The sequence below is a fragment of the Callospermophilus lateralis genome, chromosome 10 (genome assembly GCF_048772815.1).
Source record: "Callospermophilus lateralis isolate mCalLat2 chromosome 10, mCalLat2.hap1, whole genome shotgun sequence".
NCBI classification, from domain to species: Eukaryota; Metazoa; Chordata; class Mammalia; order Rodentia; family Sciuridae; genus Callospermophilus; species Callospermophilus lateralis.
This window is the reverse complement of record NC_135314.1, coordinates 127330887-127355596: the sequence shown is the minus strand read 5'-3', so window position 1 is coordinate 127355596 and position 24710 is coordinate 127330887. Positions and strand designations below refer to the sequence as shown.

The window sequence follows — 24710 nt, the reverse complement described above, 5'->3', positions numbered from 1 at the left end:
TTTATATGCAGTGCTAAGAATGGAACCCAGTGCCGCACACATGCCAGGCAAGTGCGCTACCACTGAGCCACAGTCCCAGCCCCTAGAACAGGTATTATAATAGGAAGAAAAGTCTTAGCCATGCAATAACTGGGGCAATTCTTTCATAGAAAAAAATACATGAACATGGTTGTTATATCAAGATAAATAGAGTTCACAATAAAGACCTAATGATTATGGGCTGGGGATGTGGCTCAAGCTGTAGCGCGCTCGCCTGGCATGCGTGCAGCCCGGGTTCGATCCTCAGCACCACATACAAACAAAGATGTTGTGTCCACCGAAAACTAAAAAATAAATATTAAAATATTCTCTCTCTCTCTCTCTTTAAAAAAAAAGACCTAATGATTATAAATTTTTATATAGCAAATAACATAGGATCCAAATCCAAAGTTACAACTTCAAAAACATCAAAGAGAAATAGGGAGAAATATAATTACTTATATTATATAAGTAATTATATATTATTAAGAGACCTCAGCTTACCGAAATTAAAGAAATGAAAAACAAAGTGCTCTACTACCAAAAGAAGAAAAAAAAGTTGAAATTCTCAATCTTACCAAGAAAAGAAATTCAAATTAAAAATTGTAATTAATTTAGAAAATAACAATAATAAAATCTCAATTCTTCAGAAACTGTGGGAAATGCTCAAAGCCATAAGGAAAATTCACAACTTTATTATGAACCAAAAAAGAGTTCAGCTTTCAAATCAAGGTATTTTAAGAAGGAAAAAAAAAGCAAAAGTAATCCAAAAGAAAAGCAAAATAATAAAGAAAAGCAGAAAGCAATGGATAAAATTTTTTAAAAAAAACAGAACTAATGTATCTAGTTAAGAACAAAATCTTGGACAAACAAAAATTAAATAGGTAGCTTCACTGCCTAGTACAAGTTTTTAAAGGGGAGCACAAAAATACACAAGTGCAGAAATATAAGGGGAATTTAAAAATATTATGAGACATCTGGATAGAGTAAATTACACTAATATAAATTACTAAATTTATATTATATATAAGCTATATATTAATATAAATTATCAAAACTGTCAGAAAAAAGGTGGGGGATAATCAAGAAAACTAAATACCACTAAGAAACTGAGAAAGTTATTGAAGAGCCACACTTTAGAAAATATCAGATGTGGACAATTTCATAGGGAACTTCAACTTCTGCCAAACCTACAAGGAACAAAGATTTCCAGTGCTACTGAAATAGTTCCAAAGCATGAAGAAAAAAAGAGAATATCCAAACAGTGTTTACAAAGCCAACATAACAAAAACCTAAAAACAGCAATCCAGAAAACTACAGACCAATGCTTTATAAATCCTATCTGAATTTTAAGAAAAGGATAGAAATAGAACCCAGCCATGCATTGGAAGACAAGGGCAACATGATCAAGAAGAAGCTGCTAAAGAAATTTAAATTTAAAATTCAACATATGGGAAGACCACAGGAGCAAAACCATGTAATTCTTGCCAGAGATGTTAAAACAGAATTTGCAAAAATTCTAATACCTAGAGATCTAGAGGAGAGGCTCACTCACCACCCCACGGCCCAAGATCTGGAGGAGAGGCCTGACCTGGAACCAGAGACACGTGGAGAGCCACCCCACACTGGGGTTCCTTATTCACCAAAGCGTGGCTCCAGAGCCCAACATCAGGGTCCATATAGACTTGAGGCTGCCACCACCACAAACCTGGGATATCACCGCTTGTATCAAGGGACAACAATAAGGACCTGGTAAGATATCATCAAGGTCCCTGTGGGCCTGGCTGCAACAAAGGGGTTTCTGTACTAGGGGTGCTAACAGTTATCCTGTTGAGGTAACAGGGAGTCTTGCATGGGGTTGCCTATCTCTTGTTTCTCCTACTAACACCTAACTTCTTATGATTACCCTCTCACTAGTCATATAATCTAATACCTCCATTCTAACATCCTACCTCATAAACATCTCTGCCAACCCCTCAGACCCCCTTTTTACCATTAGAAACTGTAAACCATTATGCAAACCTATTAACTGTAGGGTAGAAGATAACCGAACTCATCATTTCTTATTATAGTGACAAAACTGTAAATGTAAAAATAGAAGCTAACTGATATAGGGCTGCATGTTGGGTACATTGAGTGCTGTAATATTGATCTCTCCCTTAAAAGTGAGGTTTTGGTAACCTATAGGGACACTATAAGATAATAGGGCAGAAGCTGTCATTCCTCAGATATACACTGCAAGAGAGGAAGATTCATAGACATCATGAAAAAACAAGGGAGGAAAGTGCCCCAAACAAACCAAGATACTAAAACAATAGAATCCATAGATAGCAAAGTAGGTGAAACATCAGAGAAGGAGTTCAGAATATACATAACTAAAATAATTTGAGAATTAAAGAACAACCTAAGTGAGTAGTTACAGGCAAAAATCAATCACTCCAACAGAGATAAGAGAGCAAATACAAGTTGCAAGAGATTACTTCAACAAAGAGATATAGATACTGGAAAAAAAAAACCAGAAATCCTCAAAATGAAACAAACAATAAGCCAATTTAAAAAACCTCAATAGATAGCATCACGAACAGACCAGATCACTTGGAAGTCAGAACCTCAGACAATGAAGACAAAGTACACAATCTTGAAAATAAAGTTGACCTCACAGTGAAGACGGTAAGAAATCATGAACAGAATATCCAAGAATTATGGGATACCATCAAAAGACCAAATTTAAGATTTGGAATAGAGGAAGATATAGAAATTCAAACCAAAGGAATGCACAATCTCTTCAATGAAATAATAGGAGAAATTTTCCCAAGCATGAGGAATGAACTGGAAAATCAAATACAAGAGGCCTATAGGACACCAAATGTACAAAATTACAACAGATTTACATCAAGACACATTATAATGAAAATGCCTAGCAAACAGAATAAGGATAGAATTTTAAAGGCCACAAAAGAGAAAAATCAAATTACCTATAAAGGAAGACCAATTCAGATCTCAGGAGATTTTTCAACCCAGACTTTCAAAGCCAGGAGATCCTGGAACAACATGCACCAAGCTCTAAAAGATAATGAATGACAACCAGGAATCCTATATCCAACAAAATTAAGCTTCAAATTTGATGATGAAATAAAACCCTTCCATGATTAATAAAAGCTAAAAGAATTTACAACAAGAAAGCCTGCACTAAAGAATATTCTTGGCAAAATATTCCATGAGGAGGAAATTAAAAAAAAATAATGAAAATCTGCAAAGGGAAGAACTACAATAAAGGAAAAGCCAACCAAAGGAGAAATCAAGTCAAGCTAAATATCAAAAGTAAACAACAATGACCTGTGTGTGTGTGTGTGTGTGTGTGTGTGTGTGTGAGTGTGTGTGTTATATTGTGGACATGTATGAACATCTAACAGCAAATCCCATTTCATATAACTATAATGCATGAATTAAAAATGTGGAAAGAGGGGAAAAAAGATCAATAGATAAAGCAATCTGAATGAAGGAATTCTGCAGTAAGATAGTACAGACCTCAAGGGGGCCCCCAGAACTGCCTGGGAACTGGTACTACATATTCATTGAAAGTTCATCTCCCTATTAGCTAGGACATGTGTTTTCCAACTCCTTGGTCCTGAAATGTTTAAATATTCTCCACCCTCTTTGATACCACTTCCTCAAATGGCATTGTTTCTTATTTTTTTACTGAGAGTATGAAGGACCTCAGAATAGTACTCGATGCTTCTCCTTTACCTTGCCCCTCCCTTTCATTAAAATGGATTGAAATGACCTCTTCTCCAAGGCCAACCATTTCACTGCATTCTGGATCCCATTCCCTCTCCTTATTGGAGGACTTTCCTCTGTACCCTGTATTGCATTATCATATAAACTCCATACTGAAACACAGAATTTCACACCTCCATCTGCCTCCCCATTTTCAACTCCCTTTATGGCTATATTTTTCAAGTTCTTGGTGGTGGCTGCTTCTCTACCCTCACCTCCCACTCCCTTCTCAGTGAATTGTGATTTTACTTCCACCTCCACCACTCCATAAACACAGGTCTCCACACGACCTCATCTTGCAAAATCCAGTGATCACTTCTCTGTCCTTTCTTCTGCAAACACTCAGCACTTTCAAAACAGTTGACCACTTCCTCTTCCTCTCCACCCCCAACTTCTGTAACACCACAGTCTCTTATTTCCTTTCAATCTCCTCATTACATCTTTCCAGGTTCCTCCTCCTCTCAGCTCTATTAAATACTGGAGTGCCACAGTTCTTTTCTTTTAAAATTTTTAAAACCTTATTTAAGCTGGGCACAGTGACACACATCTATAATCCCAGCAACTATGGAGGCTGAGGCAGGAGGATTGCAAATTGGAGGTTTCACCAACTTAGTGAGAACCTGTCTCAAAATAAAAAGGGATAGGGAACTGGGTGCGGTGGTGCACACTGTAATCCCAGGCTCAGGAGGCTGAGGCAAGAAGATTACAAGTTCAAAGCCAGCCTCAGAAACTCAATGAAGCACTAAGCAACTCAGTAAGGCCCTGTATTTAAATACAATATAATAAAGGGATGGGGATGTGGCTCTGTTAAATGTATGTCCAGGATGACCGAATTTATGTCAGTTCCAATCTCCTAAACTCCAGAAACATATATCCAGTGGCCAGTTGGCATCCCTACTTGGATTTCTAGTAGGATCTCAAACCTGTTGCTGGTCTGTTCCCTGGAACCTCATTAAGACCATGACTTTCAACTAGATTTTAGGGCTTGAATCTTGACTTGACTTTAGACAGGTTAATCTTTCTGGGCCCTAATTTCCTCAACTATAAAATGGAATTTAGGAATACAATTGCTTCTCAACTTTCAATGGGGTTATGTCCTGAAAAACCCATTGTTAAGTTAAAAATATTTAAAGTTGAAGTGCCTATCCCATCGTATGGAACATCATAGCTTATTCTCATCTATGTTAAACATGCTCAGAACACTCACACTGGCCTGGAGTTAGGCAAAATAAGCTAGCACAAATGTTATTTTATAATTAATCATTCGATACCTCATGAAATTTATTGAATACCTGTATCCAATAAATAAATAAATGCCCGCAACACAGCACTCTGTCGGGAATCAGTGGTCCACCCTTGTGATCACATGTGCTACCTGTCCCTTATGGAGAAGGAGAATCTGTACCCCATCTCACTGGCTTGGGAAAGATCAGGTATCACAACTCTAAGTTCTACTAAGAGCACATTGCTTTCACACCATAGCAGAGCCAAAAAGTCCACAATGGAAGCATCATAAATTGAGACCTCTCTCATAGGATTGTTATGAAAATCAGGCCAGTCTTAACATCTGTAAAGCATTTAAAATAGTGTCAGCCATATAGTAAGTGGTTGGTTCTCAACCTTTGGAAGCACTGTAGAATTCCTTGGGGCAACATTTTAAAATGTGCCGAGCCTATACCCAATTGCAATTAACTGAGGATCTGTAATTCCTACTGAATTACACATACATGTACAGTCTTTGGTAATTTCAATAAAAGTTTTTTTTTTCTAGTTGAAAACCAGGGCAGCAAGAACTGCATATATATCTGTATTATATATATATATGTCAGATTAATCTGTATCTCTCTGAAGCTTCACCATCTGTGTCTGAATAAGTAACTCACTGAATCATTCCACATTTTTTCCTTGCTAAGAACCTTTGTTCTGGTACCAGACAATCACGTGTCAGATTTTGAGGATGACTCATGGGTCTATGTCCGTCACAGCGGTCCTCCCTCCTACAGGGATTTGTTTAGGTGTGCTGATCTGGGTCAATGAAATATGAGTGAAAGACAGTGGAGGCTTCTGGAAAGGTTTTCTTTTTTTGACTCAAGAAGCAAACAGAAGGAAACACTCTTCTTTTTTGGCACCTAGTGGTTGCCACCTGCATGCTCTGGAGTTACAGCTATATCATCGGCATAGCAGCTATGACATCAGGAGATGGTAAGCAATGTGGTTTTGACCTCTGACCCCAGTTCCTGAGCCAGAGCTCCTAACACCTTATAGATATGAGTACTAGGAGAACACTTTGTTTTACTGTTTGGTCTTTAACCCCAGTTTCTCCCACAGACCTCCTAAAGACCTGTGTGATTTCCTGAGTGATAGGAGTGTCTGACACAGAACTCCTACATCCCTTGGAATTTTCTGGGTGCTAGGAGCACCTTTCGTTTTAAAGAGACAACTCTTGGCAAGTCCCTCGGTAGCTCCAGGATGGGGGCTGGTTGCCTGTGAAACTGAAGTGATTAGAATCAGCTTTGAAGAGAAAAGGCTGAAGACTGAGTTGGTCACCAATGGCCAATCCTGTTATCAATCATGCTTTTCATATGAAGCCTCCTTTAAAAAGGAAGGGGGGTACAGGGTTTGGAGAGATTCTGAGCTGCAGAACACGCACAGGTGCTTAGAGGTGGTATACCCAGAGGACATGGAAGTTCTGTACCCATTCCCACACATCTCACTGTATATATCTCTTCCATCTGGCTGCTCATCTGCATCTCCTTTAATATTCTCTATAATAAATGGGTAAGCGTAAGTAAAATATTTTCTTGAGTTCTCTTAGCCACTCTAGCCAATTGATTTAACCCAGGGAAGGGGTTGTGGGATCCCTTGGTTTATAGCCGGATGGTCAGAAGCATAGGTCACAACTTGTGGTTTGTGATTGACATCTGAAGAAGGGAGTGGTCTGGTGGGACTGAACCCTTAACCCGTGGGAGTCTGACACTATCTATAGGTTGACAGGGAGTAGGAAAAAAAAAAAAAAAAACTTCTTTTCTCTGTTCTCACACCACAGCAAACAGCACAGAAGTTTTCTGTGACCTCAAGAAATTGTGAAGATTTCTCTCCAGTAGCAAACTTGTAATCTCCCAAGACTTCCCCTCATCTCGGATCCCATTCACAACCCCAAGTTGTTTTATCTGTGCTTCTGACCCACTAGATATCAACCAGGGATCCCACAACTTCTGCTTCAACTTCAATGACGTGGTATAAGCAGCTCACAGAATTCAGGGGCACACTGGCTTAGTTTACTGATTTATTATGAAGAATATTACAAACAATCAGATGAAGAGTTGCATAGGGTGAAGAATGGGGTAAGGAACATGAATCTTGTGTGCCCTTTCGAGTTGCACCACTCCAGGAAGTACCATGCGTCCAGCTACCCGGAAGCCTGTCCTTGGGCTTTCAATGGAGTCTCCAGTGCACATCTAAAATGCTAGCAGACTGGTTGGGGGAACCCAGTAAGATCTGACTGTTTAGATTCTTCTTGGCGTCTCTGTGCAGAATTCTGTCCTCCCAGGCAAGGAATGGGGGTCTTGTGATCTATGATGAGACAAAGTATGTCAAATAATTTCTTACAGTTAGTGCTTCTATAACCCACTTCATAGAGGAGAAATTCTAGGGGAAATCCCTGTCTTGGGGAAGGAGTTTATGAGCTAAGAACTATGAAGGAAAACCAAGATATATTATTATAATTATTATTGACATATGTCTGTCATGTACGTGACATTACTATTATTATTGGGACAAAGTGATATCACAGAGAGCGTCAGTGTTGAATTGAACAGAGGACACCCAGTTGGTGTCCCCAGAGAATGGGTTGTTGGTAGGGAGAAATCCCCAAACCCAGATGTCCATCAATGGATGAATGGATAAAGAAAATGTGGGATATACACAATGGAGTTTTATTCAGCCATAAAAAAATGAAATTATGGTTGAATGGAGGGAACTAGAGACCATTATGTTAAGCAAAATAAGTCAAACTCAGAAGGTTAAGCATCCTATATTTTCTCTCATTTGCAGAAACTAGAGATAAAAAAGGAAAAGAAAGGTAGGGGTGGATCTCCTAAAAATCAAAGGGACCAATGGGTGGGAATCAGGGAGGGAGTGGGGAGCGTTATTGGCCAAATTAAACTGTTATATTGTGCGCATGTACAAATATGTAACAACAAATCCCACCAATTTGTACAACTATAATGCACCAATAAAAAAATGTGGACCAAAAAAAAAGAAATGAATTGTTCTGTATTATATATCAGAGAAGGAAAAACAGCTTGTTTTTTCCTATCTCTTTCAGTTTAAAGGTTTTCTTTACTGATTAAATGAGCCACCCAGAAGAAAACATTCTCCTCATTTTTCATTTCATGGATGTCGCCTACATGCTATAGTATTATGACTGTATTACAGATAGAGCAGCCATAATGTAATATAATAATATCATAATAATATGATGTCTAGAAGAGTGAAAAACCATCTTGAGACAATATATAGAGCTAATTTAAAGGAAAGAAAGGTGAAAAAAAATAGCTCAAGTTCTTGATGACATCTTTGAGTGTGTGTAAATTAAATAACCCTGGAATATTCCATCCCTGGACTACTTTTTATCTGGAAATCCAAGGTGTTTCTCAACAACTCAAGATCAAAAACATCCTAACGTATGTCCTAAGCCATAGCACAGCCATTTCTCAAGCCTACAGCCTTAAATTGGTCCTGACCACTCCCCTCTCTTTCATCTCACACAGAATACTGGTCAATCCCTTCTCCCAAATTTGCATTTTTCAATTCCACCTACTTTTTTCTCTCTCTCTCCAATGCCCACCCTGATCCAAGCTACTACCATCCTTCTCCTGGGCCGCTGCAGTAGCTTCCTGGCTGAACCTGATCTCTATTTTCTGTTATCCATTATCCATTGAGGGAAAATCCTTTCTTCTTGAGTGAAGGGAAGGGTAGCCTCAACTCTAGTTTCACTCTGAAGGACAGGTGATTTGAAAAGTTAAGGTCAAACTGGAGAAAGGGAAGCGAAGATGGAATAGATGAATCCCCGCAGCAATTTTGTTCCAAATTCCATTGATCTTTTCCCTTCCTTTTGTTCATTCAGTTACATGAGAGAAAAAAAAAAAAAACCAATCTCTTGCTTTCCTGAAATAAATCAAATTAGAGTTCTCTCACTTGTCACTCAAAGAATGCTGAATACTATAGACCGTAATAGACTCCGAAGAAAGTTCCAACACTGAAATTTCAGATGGGAACCAGATTCTGGACTCAGTCCCTGCCCCCATTCTCCCATTAGCACCAAGTCAAGTGGTGGGGAAAATGCCTTTCAATGTCAGGAGATGGGAAATAGCAACCATGGATGCTCAGATCTGCCAGAAAATTCCAAGGAGAGCAGTGAGCCCATAGAGTCCTTTGTATCCCCTCTGGGGTCTACTCTAGTATTTGAGCTGAGGCCACATCCATCTCAAGCAGCTCCACACAATGACGTCATGGCAAGGAAACCTGGACATTTCTGCCCGACTCAGAATCCCTCTATTACCCTGGAGTCCCCACTCTGATGGCGGACACTTTCAGGGTTACACCAGAGACTGAGTCTACTGTGAGACCATCTGTTCCAGCGGCCAGCCTCCCAGATCCAACACCTTCTGCTCTTGTTTCACTGTGACACTCACCTCATTGTTTGTCCCTTATTGACTGACGTCCCTACTCCACCCACTTGTAAACTCTCGAGTCTTGCTTGACAAAGTGAAGAGGTTATGATTTGGGGGCTGGATAGACCTGAGCTTGTGTTCTTGCACTGAGCTACTTGGCTATCTGCCTTCCAAGTCTGTTGAGGGGATTCCGTGAAATGCAATGGGTCACGTGACCAACACATTCATAGCATACTGGGAGGCATTCCTTAAATCTCAGTACCTTGTTTTTTTTTTTTTTTTTTTCCTCTTTCCCCTCTAAAGGGAAATACCTGGTGGTCACTCCCTGACCTTATCGTCACAATCACCATTCTTTGCCCTTGAATGAGCCCTCGTACAATGCCACTCCTCCCAGCCCACACCACCACCTTCCACCCACACACACTCCCACCACACCCACAACTGGAGTCCTACAACTCCCCCACCTGTCTCTCAGCCAGGATGCTCCATGTTCTTCCCCCCTCCAAAATGAGGACACTAGAGTAACACCATAATTAACGATGTACGACCAATTACATAATGGATCCAATGGTGTGCTACATTCTACTCACACTGACTTGCAAGAATCAATTCTTAAATTTTCAGGAATTATGCTGACTGGTTGTTAAATAAAGTCGTTAAGAATTAAACTATATAACTGGGCATGGTGGCCCATGCCTATAATCCCAGCAGCTCAGGAGGCCGAGGCAGGAGGATCGCAAGTTCAAATTCAGCCTCGGCAACTTATGGAGGCTCAAGCAACTCAGTGAGATCCTGTCTCAAAATAAAATATAAAAACGCCTGGAGATGTGGCTCAGTAGTTAAGCACCCCTGGCTTCAATCCCTGTTACCAAAAAAGAAACTCCAATGAATACTCATGAGAGAATGGGGGCCTCCAAAGCACATGCTGGGAAACACTGCCCTGCAGGAATTCTGCATTGGAATGGACTGACTCAAAAAAAAAAAAAAAAAAAAAAAAAAAACAACTCACCTGGGTTAAGTACAGTGGATTTGACAGAAGGATGACAATTTAGGATTGATCATATTATAGCAAGTGCCGCTCAGAGGGATCTTTGAGAAAGATGGAGTGACAACCATTTGGTGTGGATTTAAAAATGAGATTTTTTGTTAAGTGATACAGTGGTGCTTAGCACATTAATCAAATGTAGATATTTTTATAGGATTTCTCTAGACTAAGCTTTTTAATACAAGTAATTGGCATTTGTGAGCAACTGATATTTTGGAATATATCTTATGAATCTTTACCTTATTTTTTCATAGTGCTAATAACAAATAACTATAAAATCCTGCAGCTACAAAGCCTTAGTCTTCTGTTAGGTTCTCTGGACTAAGAAATATTATTTCATTTGAATAAAATACTTTTTGGATGGAAACAACCTTGTAGCCTATAAACTGATCCAATCCATTAATATGTATACATTAGCACAGTAATTTCCCTGAAGTTTAATTTCATGCAGGTGGGAAAAGAAAGCTATTACTTCATTGTCCAAAATGAGACTATAAAAATCCCTTTCTTTCCTTTATCTACATGATATCTAAAAGTCAGGTCATATTTTAAAAGTATTTTAGTTTTTCTCTTGCTAAGAATGATATTCCTGTGTTCAACATTTCCAATAAGCCATGTAGATACAAAGTATTTTTTCAATTCTTGTTATCAGACTCTAATAAATTTATGGAGAAGTAAAAAAAAAAAAATGAGCCAGAGCAGTGGTACATACCTGTAATCCCAGCAGCTCTGGAGGCTGAGGCAGGAGGAGCAAGTTCAAAGCCAGCCTCAGCAACTTAGTGAGACCCTGTCTCAAAATGAATAAGTAAAAAGGCTGGGGACGTGGCTCTGTGGTTAAGTGCCCTGAGTTCAATCCCCAGTATCAAAAAAAAAAAAAAAGAAAAAGAAAAATAAAGGAGCATGAAATGGGATGAAATAGCTATATTTGAATGGGTTAGGAAGCCAGGTCTCAACTTTACTATGTTATAACAGAGGCATCTCTACTTTCTTATCACAAAGTTTTCCCCTCCAAGCCTCACAAAGAGTCCCATTTTTCTTCCTGTAATCGCCCTTTGAGGATGATATATCACAGTTCCAAACGAGGGCATATCATCTTGAGGCATGCATTTAGCAGTGTGTGTGTGTGTGTGTGTTTGTGGTGTGTGTGTGTCCATGTGCATACGCGCATGCACACATGTGCTGGGGGTTCAGATCTTCATGGACTGTGTCACTCCCATAAGTAACTTAAAACATAATTTTTATTAAAATAAACATAGGCATATGATCACATAAAATGAAGAAGTTCTATGAATTTTTCAGATTAAATATGGGATTTAAAATTTCTCCACTTCAGCAGACCGATTTCCCCAGAACATACAATAAATGACAGGAATTATTAGGGGAGCCTAAGGCCAGTAGTCAAATTGTCAGAGAAAAGGACTTAGAAAAATCACAAAGCTTTGAAGTCTCAAAACCAAAAGATAAAGTTTGGCATGATTTTCTTTAACCAAAACAAATCATCCCATGGTAAGATGGCCCATCATCTTTCTGGTAATGGATAAGCAGAAAAACAGATTAGGGATATTACAAGAAAACCTCAAAACATGGTGGGATATATATATATATATAACATTTTATATAAAGTATTATTATGTATGTATTTTATATTGTAGATGTATATTCCATACATTCACATTTTATATTATATATTAGATAAGTAATTGATTAGTAAGGGTGCCCAAACTGAAAATTTATTCATTCATTAACAAATACTTACTGAGACCCCACCATGTGGTATGTTCTGGTCTATGTGATGGCAACAGCAGTAAGTAAAACAGCCCTTTCTCTATGCGGTTTACATTCTAGTGGAAGAGATACATAATCAGTAAACAAAGAAACATATGAAATAATGTCAAGGATAGAAAATGCTACCTCAGAAATAAAACAAGTTCATATAATAGAGATGGCAGGGGAAGCTGCTAGATGGATCTAGGAAGGCCTTAGAGAATCAGTTCATCTGAGGGAAGAGTGTTCCAGATAGAGGGCACAGTCAATGCAAAGTACAGAAAGTAGCAACCGATGTGGCTTCTGAGGAATAAGGAGGTCAGTGTGGCTGGAATAGAGTGACCAAGGCAAGAGTGATATGATATAAATTGAAGATGATATAGGAGTCAGATCAAGCAGGGTCTTGCAGACTATGGGGAAATTTGGATTTTATTCTAAATGTGGTGGGAAGCCAATGAATTCCTTCTTTGCAGACCTGATTTAATTCAGGAAATTCTTTTTACAGTGTTTTTATTAGTGCATTATTATTATACATAATAGCAGGGTTCATCGGACATAGTCATACATGCTTGGAATATAATTTGCTTCATATCAGTTCCCAGTACTTCCTCTTTCCCTCACCTCCTCCCACCTCCCGTTTCACTTCCTCTATTTTACTGGTCTTCCTTCTATTTATTTATTGCTTTTTAAATTAGTGTTTTACAGCATGCACCATCAAGTCAGATAGAATGAGTTTGCTGATGGTTGGCCCTTATTAACCTGCTCCACCTTAACATCAAGACCCCCACCCCATCTCAACTGTCTCTTTAAGATAATAAAAATAAATAAATAAATGTTTTACAGATACACATACAGGTGAAATTTAGTGTGATATATTCATGTGTGTACATAGTATAATTTGGTCAGTTTCATTGGGCATTTCTTCCCTTTATTTATTCCTCTTCCCTCTCCCCAAAAACTTAACACCAAAAAATAATAACTTAATAAATGAGCAAAAGAACTAAATTGACATTTCTCAAAAGAATAAATGCTAATGGCCAGAAAAAAATATGTGAAAAAATGTCCAACATCCCTAGCAATCAGGAAAAGGTATATCAAAACTACATTGATATTTCATTTCTCTCCATTTAGAATGGCAATTAGGATACAAATAATAAATGCTGGTGAGGATGTGGGGGGAAAGATGCATTCATATATTGTTGGTGGGAATGCAAATGAGTACAACCACTTTGGAAAACAGTACGGAAATTCCTCAAAAGACTAGGTATGGCACCACCACATGACCCAGCTATCCCACTCCTCCGTATTTATCCTAAAGAACTACAATCGGCATACTCTCATGATATAGACACATCAATGTGTATAGCATTGCAACGCACAATAACTAAGCTATGAATCCAACGTAGGTGCTCTTCAACAGATGAATGGATAAAGAAAATGTGGTCCATATACACAATGGAGTTTTACTCAGTCATAAAGAAGAATGAAATTATTGCACTTGCTGGTAAATGAATGGAACTGGAGACCATCATACTAAGTGAAATATGCCGGACTCAGAAAGTGAAGGGTCAAATGTTTCCTCTCATTTATTGAAGCTAGAGAAAAATAAGGAGAAAGGGGTGTGAGGTGAGTCCCATGATTCAGGAAATTCTTCAAGATAACTTTTTAAAGGGTTTTGAATTGCCTGGGCATTTTTCACTCCAAGAAATTATGGAATCTCTCTAATACAAGATATACTAAAACAAGAGGTGTGCAGAGACCAGAGAAAAAAGAAAAAGTTCTCTGTTGAGCAGCTTTTGAATTAACCCCCCCCCAAAAAGACACATAAGTAATGCCATAAAATGAATTAGCTTCCATTTTCAAAAACTCTGATAATGGATTGGTACCCCACAATCAGGTAACCCCATGCCAGAGTTAGTATGGAGCTAATTCTAGGCATTTTTAAATTTATGATTTTGATGAAAATATCTGTTTGTTGTGACCAATTTATTTTGTAAGGCTACACTAAACAGCCTGGATGTTTAGGTAATGGAATATTCTAGAATGACATGCAAGGTGGATTGTAGCAAAACATAAGGACCTTACATATCCTATCTGATAATTTCAGAAATACAGAACGCTATACATCCCTGTTCTCCATCTCCTTCTTGGTTTCTTTCAGTACCATCAGCCAAAGCTGGCCTCACCTTACCCAGCCTGCATTCCCTGGTAGAGAAAAACCAGAGAAAGTTGGATCATTTCATATCAAAAGAAAAAAGAAAGGGCTGGGATTGTGGCTCAGCGGTAGAGCGCTTGCCTAGCATGTGCAGGGGGCTGGGTTCGATCCTTGGCACCACATAAAAACAACAAGAAAATAAAGGCATTGTGTCTAACTACAATTAAAACCACAAATAAATAAATAAAAGAAAAAAGAAGTAATTCTGTTCATTCTTCCCACTTAGAGTCACAGCTAGAAATGAAAAGTTAGGTGGGTGAGGTAATCACTTTGGGTTCAAAATTTAAGGGGTGACCAAAAAAACAAAACAAAACAAAAATCCACAATCAAGATAAGTGATATTTTAATGCAATGTTTTTCTTTAAAAAAATCAATGTTAGACAATTCATTATTAATGAAATACCAAAATGTTAAGACAGAATTGATATTGTTGATTTTTCTCCTTTTGCCTCAGGTACCATTAAATCTTGGTAGGACACTTTACTTACCTAAATCTACTGAATCAGAATTTCTGAGAGGGAAGCCCAGGAATTGGGTTTTTTTTTTTTTCATCTTTTAATATCAACATGTAAATTTTATTTTGTTTCTAAACAGGGAAGCCCAGGAATTGGTATATTTATTTTCTTCTTTTAAGATCAACATGTGAATTTTATTTTGTTTCTAGCAAATGTTAATTAGCATATTAAAAAGAATTTTATAAAATTAAAGTGAATAACTACATTTGATTACAATAAATGTTGGATTAATAAACTATCTTCCTAATCAATAAAATAAATTTCAATACTCAAATTAAATTTCTATACATGATGAATTAAAAATCTCCAAACTGTTTAAGGATGATAACAGTTTCAATTTAAAATATTTGTATCAAATCTTTTCGGCACTAGGGATTGAACCCAGGGGCACTTAACCACTGAGCCACATCCCCAGTCCTTTTGAGTCAGGGTCTCCCTGAGTTGCTTAGGGCCTTACTAAGTTGCTGAGGTTCACTTTGAACTCACAATGCTCTTGCATGAGACTCCAGAGCTGCCAGTATTACAGGAGAGGTGCACTGGCCTGTGTCAATTCTTTAATCATATATTTTAAACTGGAATCACACACTAACATTGTAATCTAATATGCCAAATAGGAATCTGTATTTTATGAAGCTTTCCAGGATTTTTATTTTTAATACAGAATAAAGTTCAACAACAACTAAAAAATGATCACTGATATTTCTCTACTGCCTTTTCTCTTTGCACACTTTGATGAATCAGGCAGCCATACTGGAGGGACATAGGACACAGGATTTGAAGGCAGCCTGCAGGGGCCACCTAGCAACTCAGGAACTGATGCCCTCTATTCAACAGCCTTCAAGGAACTGAATTCTGACAAGGACCACATGAATTGGAAAGTGACCTAGTCCTAGCCAACACTGTGGCCTTGTCAGAGACCTTGAGCAGGAGGTGAGATAATAAATGCACCTTCTTTTGGGTCATAGAGTTTGTGTTCCATTGTTTCGTAGCAATGGGTAACTTTTTTTTTTTTTTTTTTTTTTTTTTTTTTTTTTTTTTTTTTTTTTTGGTACTGGGGATTGAACTCAGGGACATTCGACCAGTGAGCCACATCCCCAGCCCTGTTTTGAATTTTACTTAGAGACAGGATCTCACTGAGTTGCTTAGCACCTTGCCATTGCTGAGGCTGGTTTTGAACTCACAATCCTCCTGCCTCAGTCTCCTAAGCTGTTGAGATTACAGGCATGCACCACAGCACCCGGCTAATAGGTAACTTTAATATTCTATGTTTTTATATATTAATAGATGATGGTTTCCAAACTTGTTCAATCATGATCTCTATCAATGCTACATATATATAATAAGTGTTTTTGGTTAAGGATATGTTCCTTTTGTCATCTTTATATTAAATATTAGAATATTGATTGTGTATTAAATTATTTTCATAACAGTATTTTTGAAATATAATGAATATGCTGTATAGTTAAATCCATTTAAAGTGCACAGTTTCATGAGTTTTAGTATGTTCAGAGTTATGTATCACCACAATTTTAGGGAATATTTAGCAGCACAAAAATAGACCCTGTATCTTTTAGCCACCACCCGCCCCCCGCATTCTTCTGCCCCCTGCTCTAGGCAAAGACTAATCTACTTTCTGTCTCCCAAGAATTTTCTATTCTAAACATTTAATATAAATAAAATCTATGTGTCATATTTTGTGACTGGTTTTCTTTACCTGACATAAATTTTCAAGGTTTACTCATGTATTAGTACTTTGCTCCATTTTATAACCAAATAATATTTAACTTTAAAATAGTTCCTTGTAACATAAAATTCCATTGTAAAGCTTTTATCCTCACTTCTTAGGTTAAAAAGATAGAAATAAATATTCTAACACTTTCTTTACCTTTGCAAGTGTTCTCCCATTTCAGGAACCCCTTAAGGTATACATAATTTTGGAGGAACTCAAGGGCACTTTACCACTGAACTACATCCCTAGCCCTTTTAATTTTTTATTATGAGACAGGGTCTCACTCAGTTGCTGAGGCTGATCTGAACTTGCAGTCCTCCTGCCTCAGCCTCCTGAGTTGCTGGAATTAAAGTCTTGTCTACCACACCCAGCTACACATCTTATTTTAAATGGTACAGTAATTTATTATGTGTGGAGGAATATTTGTCTAAATATTAATTAATAAAGTGGTTATTTTATGCCATAGACAAAGGAAAACACACACACACACACACACACACACACACACACAAAATGATGGATTAAGAGAAGAACTTTTGGGGCTGAGGATATAGCTCAGCTGGTAGAGTGCTTGCCAAGGCCCTGGGTTCAATCCCCAGTACCACACACACACACACACACACACCAAAAAAAAAAAAAAAAAAAAGGAAAAAGAGAGAAGAACCCTTATTTTAAACCCATCTTATTAAATTTTGCCTAAGAGTAGCTCTTATTATAACAAGGCTCTGATACAGTAATTTGCCTTTATATCCAGGGTTGGCCAATCAGCACTACTGAGTGCCCAGTAGTCACAAAGCACTGAGAGTCCAATAATACAATTGCGCAAACCATAGAAATCCACACAGGGAAACAGCCTTCTTGCCTGGTGAGCAGCCATATACCCACTGATGGATCTCACATAGCCCAGACTCTCCCTGTCTGAGCACACTTAGAACTTTCAGAGCTCTTTCTTTACCATGGATCATAAATTTTTTTCCTATAAATATTTTTTTCATGGGCAAAATTCTGTTACACCACCCCAGTGCCCTCTCAGGTGCTGAAGTATTGACTGTCCCCAGATTTGGAGAGTTGTTGTTTGACATCCCTCAGCTGGCAAACGCTTGGAGATCTGCCTTCAGAAGATAGCCACCTTCTCCCTACCCTACTTGTGCTCCCTACCACAGGCAGATTGAATCCAGTGATTGGCTAATGCTGGGAGGAAACAGCCTGGCTCCCCCACCCCAATTCAGGACAATCAAAGAGTCCCCCCATCTCCTGAACCCCCAGCAGGATCAGCTAGATGTTGTCATTAGCATTTCATTGCAGTTCATCTTCCTTTGCTCCAGCCTGAGTCTGCTCTCCAAAAAACCCAACCTGCTCCAAATATGGAATTTTCATAAAGCATTGCATTAATTAGGGTTTGAACACTTGACCTATGAAGAAAGAAGCACTACAAGAAACCAGGTGATTCAGCCAGTAAGTTCTACTAGTGGAAAATTACTGTCATATGAAGACATTCTAGTGTTTTTCAATGTCACTTTTTTGTTGGGGTTTTGATACCAGGGGCATTTAACCACTCAGCCACATCTCCAGCCCTTTTTATTTTGAGACAAGGTCTTGCTGAGTTGCTTAGGGCCTCACTAGATTATTGAAGCTGGCTTTGAACTTGTAGTCCTCCTGCCTTCGCCTCCCCAAGTCACTGGAATTACTGGTGAGCCCCACCATGCCTGGCTCAATGTCACTTTCGATATTATGATTTCCATAGGTTTATCCCAAATGACACTTGATTCTTTGCAAAGACTTCTGAGTTCAAGGCTCAAGAGGCCACAGAAGATTCTAAACTGGATTTATCTGAGTAGAGGATCTTTCAAGGTCATGGTGTTTGGGTTTTTCAGAACTCTGCCTTTATGATCTTATAACTTGATGATCAAAGTAAAAGCCAGGATGATGCTCAGATAGAAGAGAAATATAAACCACCCACTTAGTTCAACTGAAATTAAATTTGAGTTGAATGGTGTTCAATTCAAACCATGTTTTTCTGGTTCTCTGTTTAAGAAAACATCTTGTCACTGTTGTTATTGTTCTCATTGAGGGGCTAGAAGTGCCTAGAGGAGGTACCACTGAGGAAATCCGGGCCAGGTCAGAAAGGATTCTCTAACACATGCAGCATAGCACAGGTAGGTTAGAGAAACAGTCATTATCAGCAAGGGCAAAGAATAGAGCTAAAATAGTTCCAGGCATCTGTCCAAGGGCGAGCCAAGCAAAGAGAAGGAAGAGCCAGGCTGAAAATGAAGAAATAGGCCATTCAACCGAATCAGGCAGCTGATGCCTTTTAAGGAATATACATGGGAACTGAGGTGCTGAAGCTTTTCTCAGGTTGCCTGAATGGTGTGGCAGCTGCCTATCTACTCTGAACTGGACAATCTCCAATCTTCTTTCCTTTTTCTTGCACCCATCTCCTCAAAATCTCACCTATTGAAAATGACAGTGGGAGACTGTAATCCCAGTGTCTCCGGAGGCTGAGGCAGGAGGATCGCGAGTTCAAAACCAGCCTCAGCAAAAGCAAGGCCCTAAGCAGTTCAGTGAGACCCTGTCTCTAAATAAAATTCAAATCAGGACTGGGGATGTGGCTCGGTGGTCAAGTGCCCCTGGTTCAATCCCTGAAACCAAAATAAAAAAAAAAAAGAAAGAAAGAAAGAAAGAAATCGACAGTGGATACTGACAGGTGAGGGATGTAACCCTTAAAGGTCTAATTCTACCACACTAATTCTGTGCTTTTATTTCCCCATACCTGAAGAACCATGGTCTCCCACACACCACATTCTAGAGCATCCTATGATCACATAACAACAGAAACTTCCAGTCACGGGTCAAGTGTAGTGTACCGAGGGAATAGGTTGTGGGAAAACCATTTTTCTCCCTCTGCCCCTTGGTATGGAAACATCACAGCAGGCAGTGCTGCCCACAACTCCAGCAAAATCTCATCCGTGTACAGGGTCAGTCTTGTTTGAACCTAGGAAGGGGTGGACAGTCTGAGAAAAATGGAGAGCTGAGATCCATTAATCCGGATCATCTTCTTTTGTAGCATCCCCCAGTGAGATCTCGGCTGGAGAGGTAAGGGTGTGGCTCTCCCAAGGACAGGCTTTTGGCCAGCATCCATCAGAGTTGTAGGTTTGTTTGGTTTTCAGTGTTTCTTTTTAAAAGCCGAGTCAGATTCAGAATCCAATCCTAATTTTGAGATGCCACAGGTGATCCTCCGATGACTTCAGGTAGAACTAAAATTTATCCACATAAACTTCTTTTCTTCAATTTTAAAACACCTCTAGGCTACAGGAGAGTTTAAGAAAACCAGACATCATGTTTGGCACGGGAACAGACCCCAAACATGTCCAGATGCGTCAGTTCCCTCCAGATTTCTCTTCCTATGCTTGTGGATTCCCCAAAAATTAAGAATTGCTGTTCTCAGGCTTCCAAAGTCAGAACAGACCCTTTTTAAAGCAAGAGCTGGGACATCAGACCATCTACAGAAAAAATAAAGATAAACTGCAAACAAGAAAAGAAAGAACTGATAAGTACTGTGTGACCTTGAGCAAGAGCGTTTCCTCCACTGAACCTCGTGGGGTTCTAACTTAAATGGAGGAGACTTTGATCTCCAATTCAAAATTTATATGACATTACTTACATGCCAAACCCCGCCCAAAACTTCCTGGAAATTTTACTATTTATGAGTTTGGCTCCTCCTCCTCTTTCAATCCTTTGATTAAATAGCTTCCCTCCTAAAGGGTTTTGAAGTGGGAGCAGCACCTTCGGACTCCTGCCAGAAGCAAACTCTGTCTGACGTGAGCGTTGCCCCTGTCCACATGGCCAGGTTGGCGAGCCTCAGCCTTGGCTCTCTGCTTCTGCTTTCTCTCCTGCTGGACCGAGGTGTGCTAGCCAAGGAGTTGAAGTTTGTGACATTGGTGAGTAGGCTTTTGTCATTGCTTTCTCTTCGAGCCTGAGTTACCAGCAGGGTCTCCAAAAGTCAAGGATCAAGTTTCACTTTTCTGTTGTCTCTGGGAGACCAGGGTCTGTCTAAACTCAGAAAGCAAATAATTGAGAATCGAGTTTAGCAAGTTCCTCTTAATGAAGACATAACAACAACGTGCCCTAACAACAACAAAAAGGTGTGCTGACTTTTTTTTTTTTTCGTTTGCCTTTGTTGGTGTTATTTATTGACTCACTTGCTTTAGAACTGCCCTGAATTCGGATTGCTTTTGACAGCCCTGAGAAGCAGAAGCAGCAGTTGGCACTGTTTATATACCAGCAGCTAACCTAGCTTTGTTCAATGTGATGATTATTTGTTGGCAAACAGAAAAAAAAAAAAAAAAAAAAACTGTCATTATCTGAACTTAGCAGCCCCTTCCCCTTATGTTATCACGTTTAGAAATGGACTTTGTTTGGAATGACTTCCTGATACATCGATTGAGTTGGTCCTTTAAATGGTGCTTTTCCCTAGCCGTGGCCTGTGTGCTGTGTTAGCCAAAGCGGGAGAGTGGGTGGCCGATGCATGGTGTCAGCAAAAGAGAGCAGACTACAGGCATTGTTTAGAAAGTGTATGGAAAGAGGGTTTGCAGAGGAAAGGGGGTTCACCTCGGTATGTAGAAGTCTTGGATTTTCTGTTTCTTTCCCCCACTTGAGTTTTACTCTGTCTCTAGGTCTCTCTTGCTCTTTCTCACCCCTGCATTTTTTTTTTTTTTTTTTTTGGATATAGTGAGTGTGGAATGATGAATTAGCATTTTTTAATAAGAATGCTTCAAAATCATTTTTTTTTTATAATGTAGAAAAAAGCCACCTTTCAAAACTTAAAACTTAAATTTGAAGTTCCCATTCTCTCAGGAGAGTATATTCAGAACTTTCTGCTTTGCTTTCTATAGGAAATCTGAATATCACATGTTTATGTAAATCATGATTCTTAGTCCAGTAAATCTTTACTGAATCACCAACATAAAAGTGATAGAAAAACCAGAGAGACCCATCGCGGGTTTGTGTACAAACAATGGCCAGCTGTCAGACTTCAGCGCTGAAAACCAGCCCATCAGGCACCTTCTGTAAGGAAACCCTTTAGAGCTAGACTTTTGTTTATATTCCTGGTTTCCTTGCCAACGTGTGCATTAGAAAAGTATAGGGACTCTGGAAAATGCACTACATTCTGTCATTTCTGCCGCTCTATAAACCTGGGACAAGCTGGTTGAACGGCAGTCTTTGTTGAGATATTACAGTGAACCCTTCATGGTAGATTCTCTCCTCCATGTTTTACCAACAGCTCAGGATAACTTCTCTCCATTTCCCCTCCACTCTTGGTTAAAGTGCATTCAGGAACTACAAGTTAATTCTTTTCTAAGAAAAAAATAAATAAAGAGGTAGCTCTCTTGGAACTAAAAAAAATTACCAAATTTCCCACGAAGCTAATGTTCACTATTTTTCCTACGATGGCTTCCTTCTGTTAATGTTAAATAAATTGCAGTTTAATGCATCTTCTGTGGCCCTTAACAAAACAACTCTCTAATGGTTTAAACCAGACGATGTCATTTCTTCTTTTCATTGACTATAGGGAATTGTGACTATAAATGTTTAAATCGTTTACTGATAAAAAAAAAATCCTTAGAAAATTGTTAAGAAGTCAGGCATGGTGACATACATCTATATCCCTATAATCTCAGCAACTCAGGAGGCTGAGGCAGGAGAATCCAAGACCTGCCTCGGCAACTTAGCAAGGTTCTAAACAACTTAGCCGGGAATGTGGCTCAGTGGTTAAGCGCCCCTGGTTTCAATTCCCAATACTAAAAAAGAAAGAAAAAATTATTAACAGGAGCAGAATAAAAGAAAAGTGCCAGTGACTAAAGTGGCTATGTTAATAAACAATATTTAACTGAGTACTTAACTGCATTCCAGGCACTATTCTGAGACATCAACGTGTGTAATGTCACATAATTCCTTCAACAATTCTACAAAGTAGGATTGCTACTTAGAACATAGGAAGACCAGTTAAATTTTAATTTCAGATAAACTGAGACTCTTTTTTTAAACATAAGTATGCCCCACTTAATATTTGAGCATCTTGTGTTTCTACTTGTTAAATCTGGCAACCATTCCATAAGGAGTTTTTAAAAACATATTCCTGGGCTGGGGTTGTGGCTCAGTGGTAGAGCGCTTGCCTTGTACCTGTGAGGCACTGGGTTCGATCCTCAGCACCACATAAAAAAAATGAATAAATAAAATAAAGATATTGTGTCCATCTACAACTAAAAAAAATTCTTTTAAAAAACATATTCCTATTTTATAGATAAAGAAATTAAGCTGGGTGCGGTGGCTTGGGAATTCCAGCCGCTTGGGAGGCTGAGACAGGAGGATCACGAGTTCAAATCCAGCCTCAGCAATGGCAAGGCGCTAAGCAACTCAGTGAGATCCTATCTCTAAATAAAATACAAAATAGGGCTGAGGATGTGGCTCAGGGGTCAAGTTCAATCCCTGATACCTTCCCCTACCATACACAAAAAAAGAAATGAAGCACAAAGAAGCTACATACCTTGTTCATGGTCACCCAGCCAGAGTGGTGAAGACAGGCTTTGAACCCAGGCTGAGGCCATGCCCCTCCCTAATCATGAGATGTAGTCTGTCTCTGCTGTGGCTATATAATCCAGCAAGAGAGCTGGTATGAGATACACATTAAGTTTACTCTATTTGCCTGACTCAGAATAAGTAGATGATTTCCTTGTTTTTCCTCTGTAATCCAAATAATAATAATAATAATAATAATAAGTTCTTCTACTCTGAAAAGCTGCTCTCAGCAGAAAAATCAGGAAACTGTCCTTGATTCTTGTTCTCACCCGTGAAAAGTCACAACGCGATCTTTTAAAACAGATTCACCAAAGCGCATCCCATCGATGGCTAGTTGGACCACTTATTAACAGATATCGCAGGAGAAAAAAAAGACAGCTTTCCAAAGTAAGTCAGAATGCAGGCTACACTGTGTGAAAAGGTCTCTTTAATGCAGTACTTCTCAAAATCTTCAATATGCACTGTGGCTTTCAAGGAAAGGATCTAGAAAATTGTTTCCTAAAGTGACCTCCCCTCTCTTTTCCCCAGAATATCCTTACAGAATTGCTATTTTTAACTTTATAGTAAGTACTGTGAGTTCCTATGTTCTCATTAGCCAGCTTCGATAATTATCACTCAGGGCCAATCTTGTTTCATCTATATGCCCACTCATTTCCCACACACACCTGTTGCCTTTTTTTAAGTAATCTTGAACGTCATATCATTCCACCACAAACGGGAAAATGTCATTTAAAAGCGTAATCTCTCCTTGAAACAGGAAAAACCACAAGTTTGGTTATTTCAGACAGAGAGAAAAATTCCATCCCCATTCCACTGGGGTTTTCCAAAGAAAGGGATGATGAGTCACGAGGTATAAGCTCTTTTCATTCTCCATGGTTGACATTCATGCAGAATTATTATATGATTTCACAGGACATCCTTGACAGAAACAGCCTTCAGATCCTAAGCACGTTGTCCCTTTACCAGGATGAGTAACTTCCAAGTCATGGTTGGACAAATTCAAACCATGCCACACACTACACATTTCAAGGTTCTTCCTCACTCCTCCTCCCCAGGCGGGCAGCCCAATCCTGCTATTAATTTTCTGATGCTATTTGCCAGAAGTTAAAAGCCACACTGAGGAAAATATTCAACTTCCATTAACTCACGTTCCACCATCATTTATCAGGTTTGGAACCACAGACGGGTCACTTAATGAAACAACTGAGCTTCAATGTCCCCAAACTTAATTTCCCCAACTTAAAGTTAGAAATAACAATCATAACTATGCTTCCTATTTGAAAGAGGATCAAGTGACCTGATAGACATGTGACTATGTAAGGTTCACTGGATGTCCTCAGTCTAAAATGGAACCTTTCCAACTTTTGGATCCTTAATTATTCTTTTATTAAAATGG

The 24710-nt window shown here is 38.9% G+C and overlaps 1 protein-coding gene across 1 annotated transcript in view; it reads left to right on the top strand.

Annotated features, from left to right (window-relative positions):
• The first annotated feature begins 1420 nt into the window (after positions 1-1420).
• Positions 1421-24710, top strand: part of Acp3 (acid phosphatase 3) — a 69625-nt gene continuing 46335 nt past the window's right edge. Inside the window, exons 1-3 of the mRNA XM_076867078.2 lie at positions 1421-1770; positions 20044-20114; positions 20486-20676. Of these exons, the coding sequence (XP_076723193.2) occupies positions 1421-1770; positions 20044-20114; positions 20486-20676 (612 nt within the window). The remainder of the gene's footprint in view (positions 1771-20043; positions 20115-20485; positions 20677-24710) is intronic.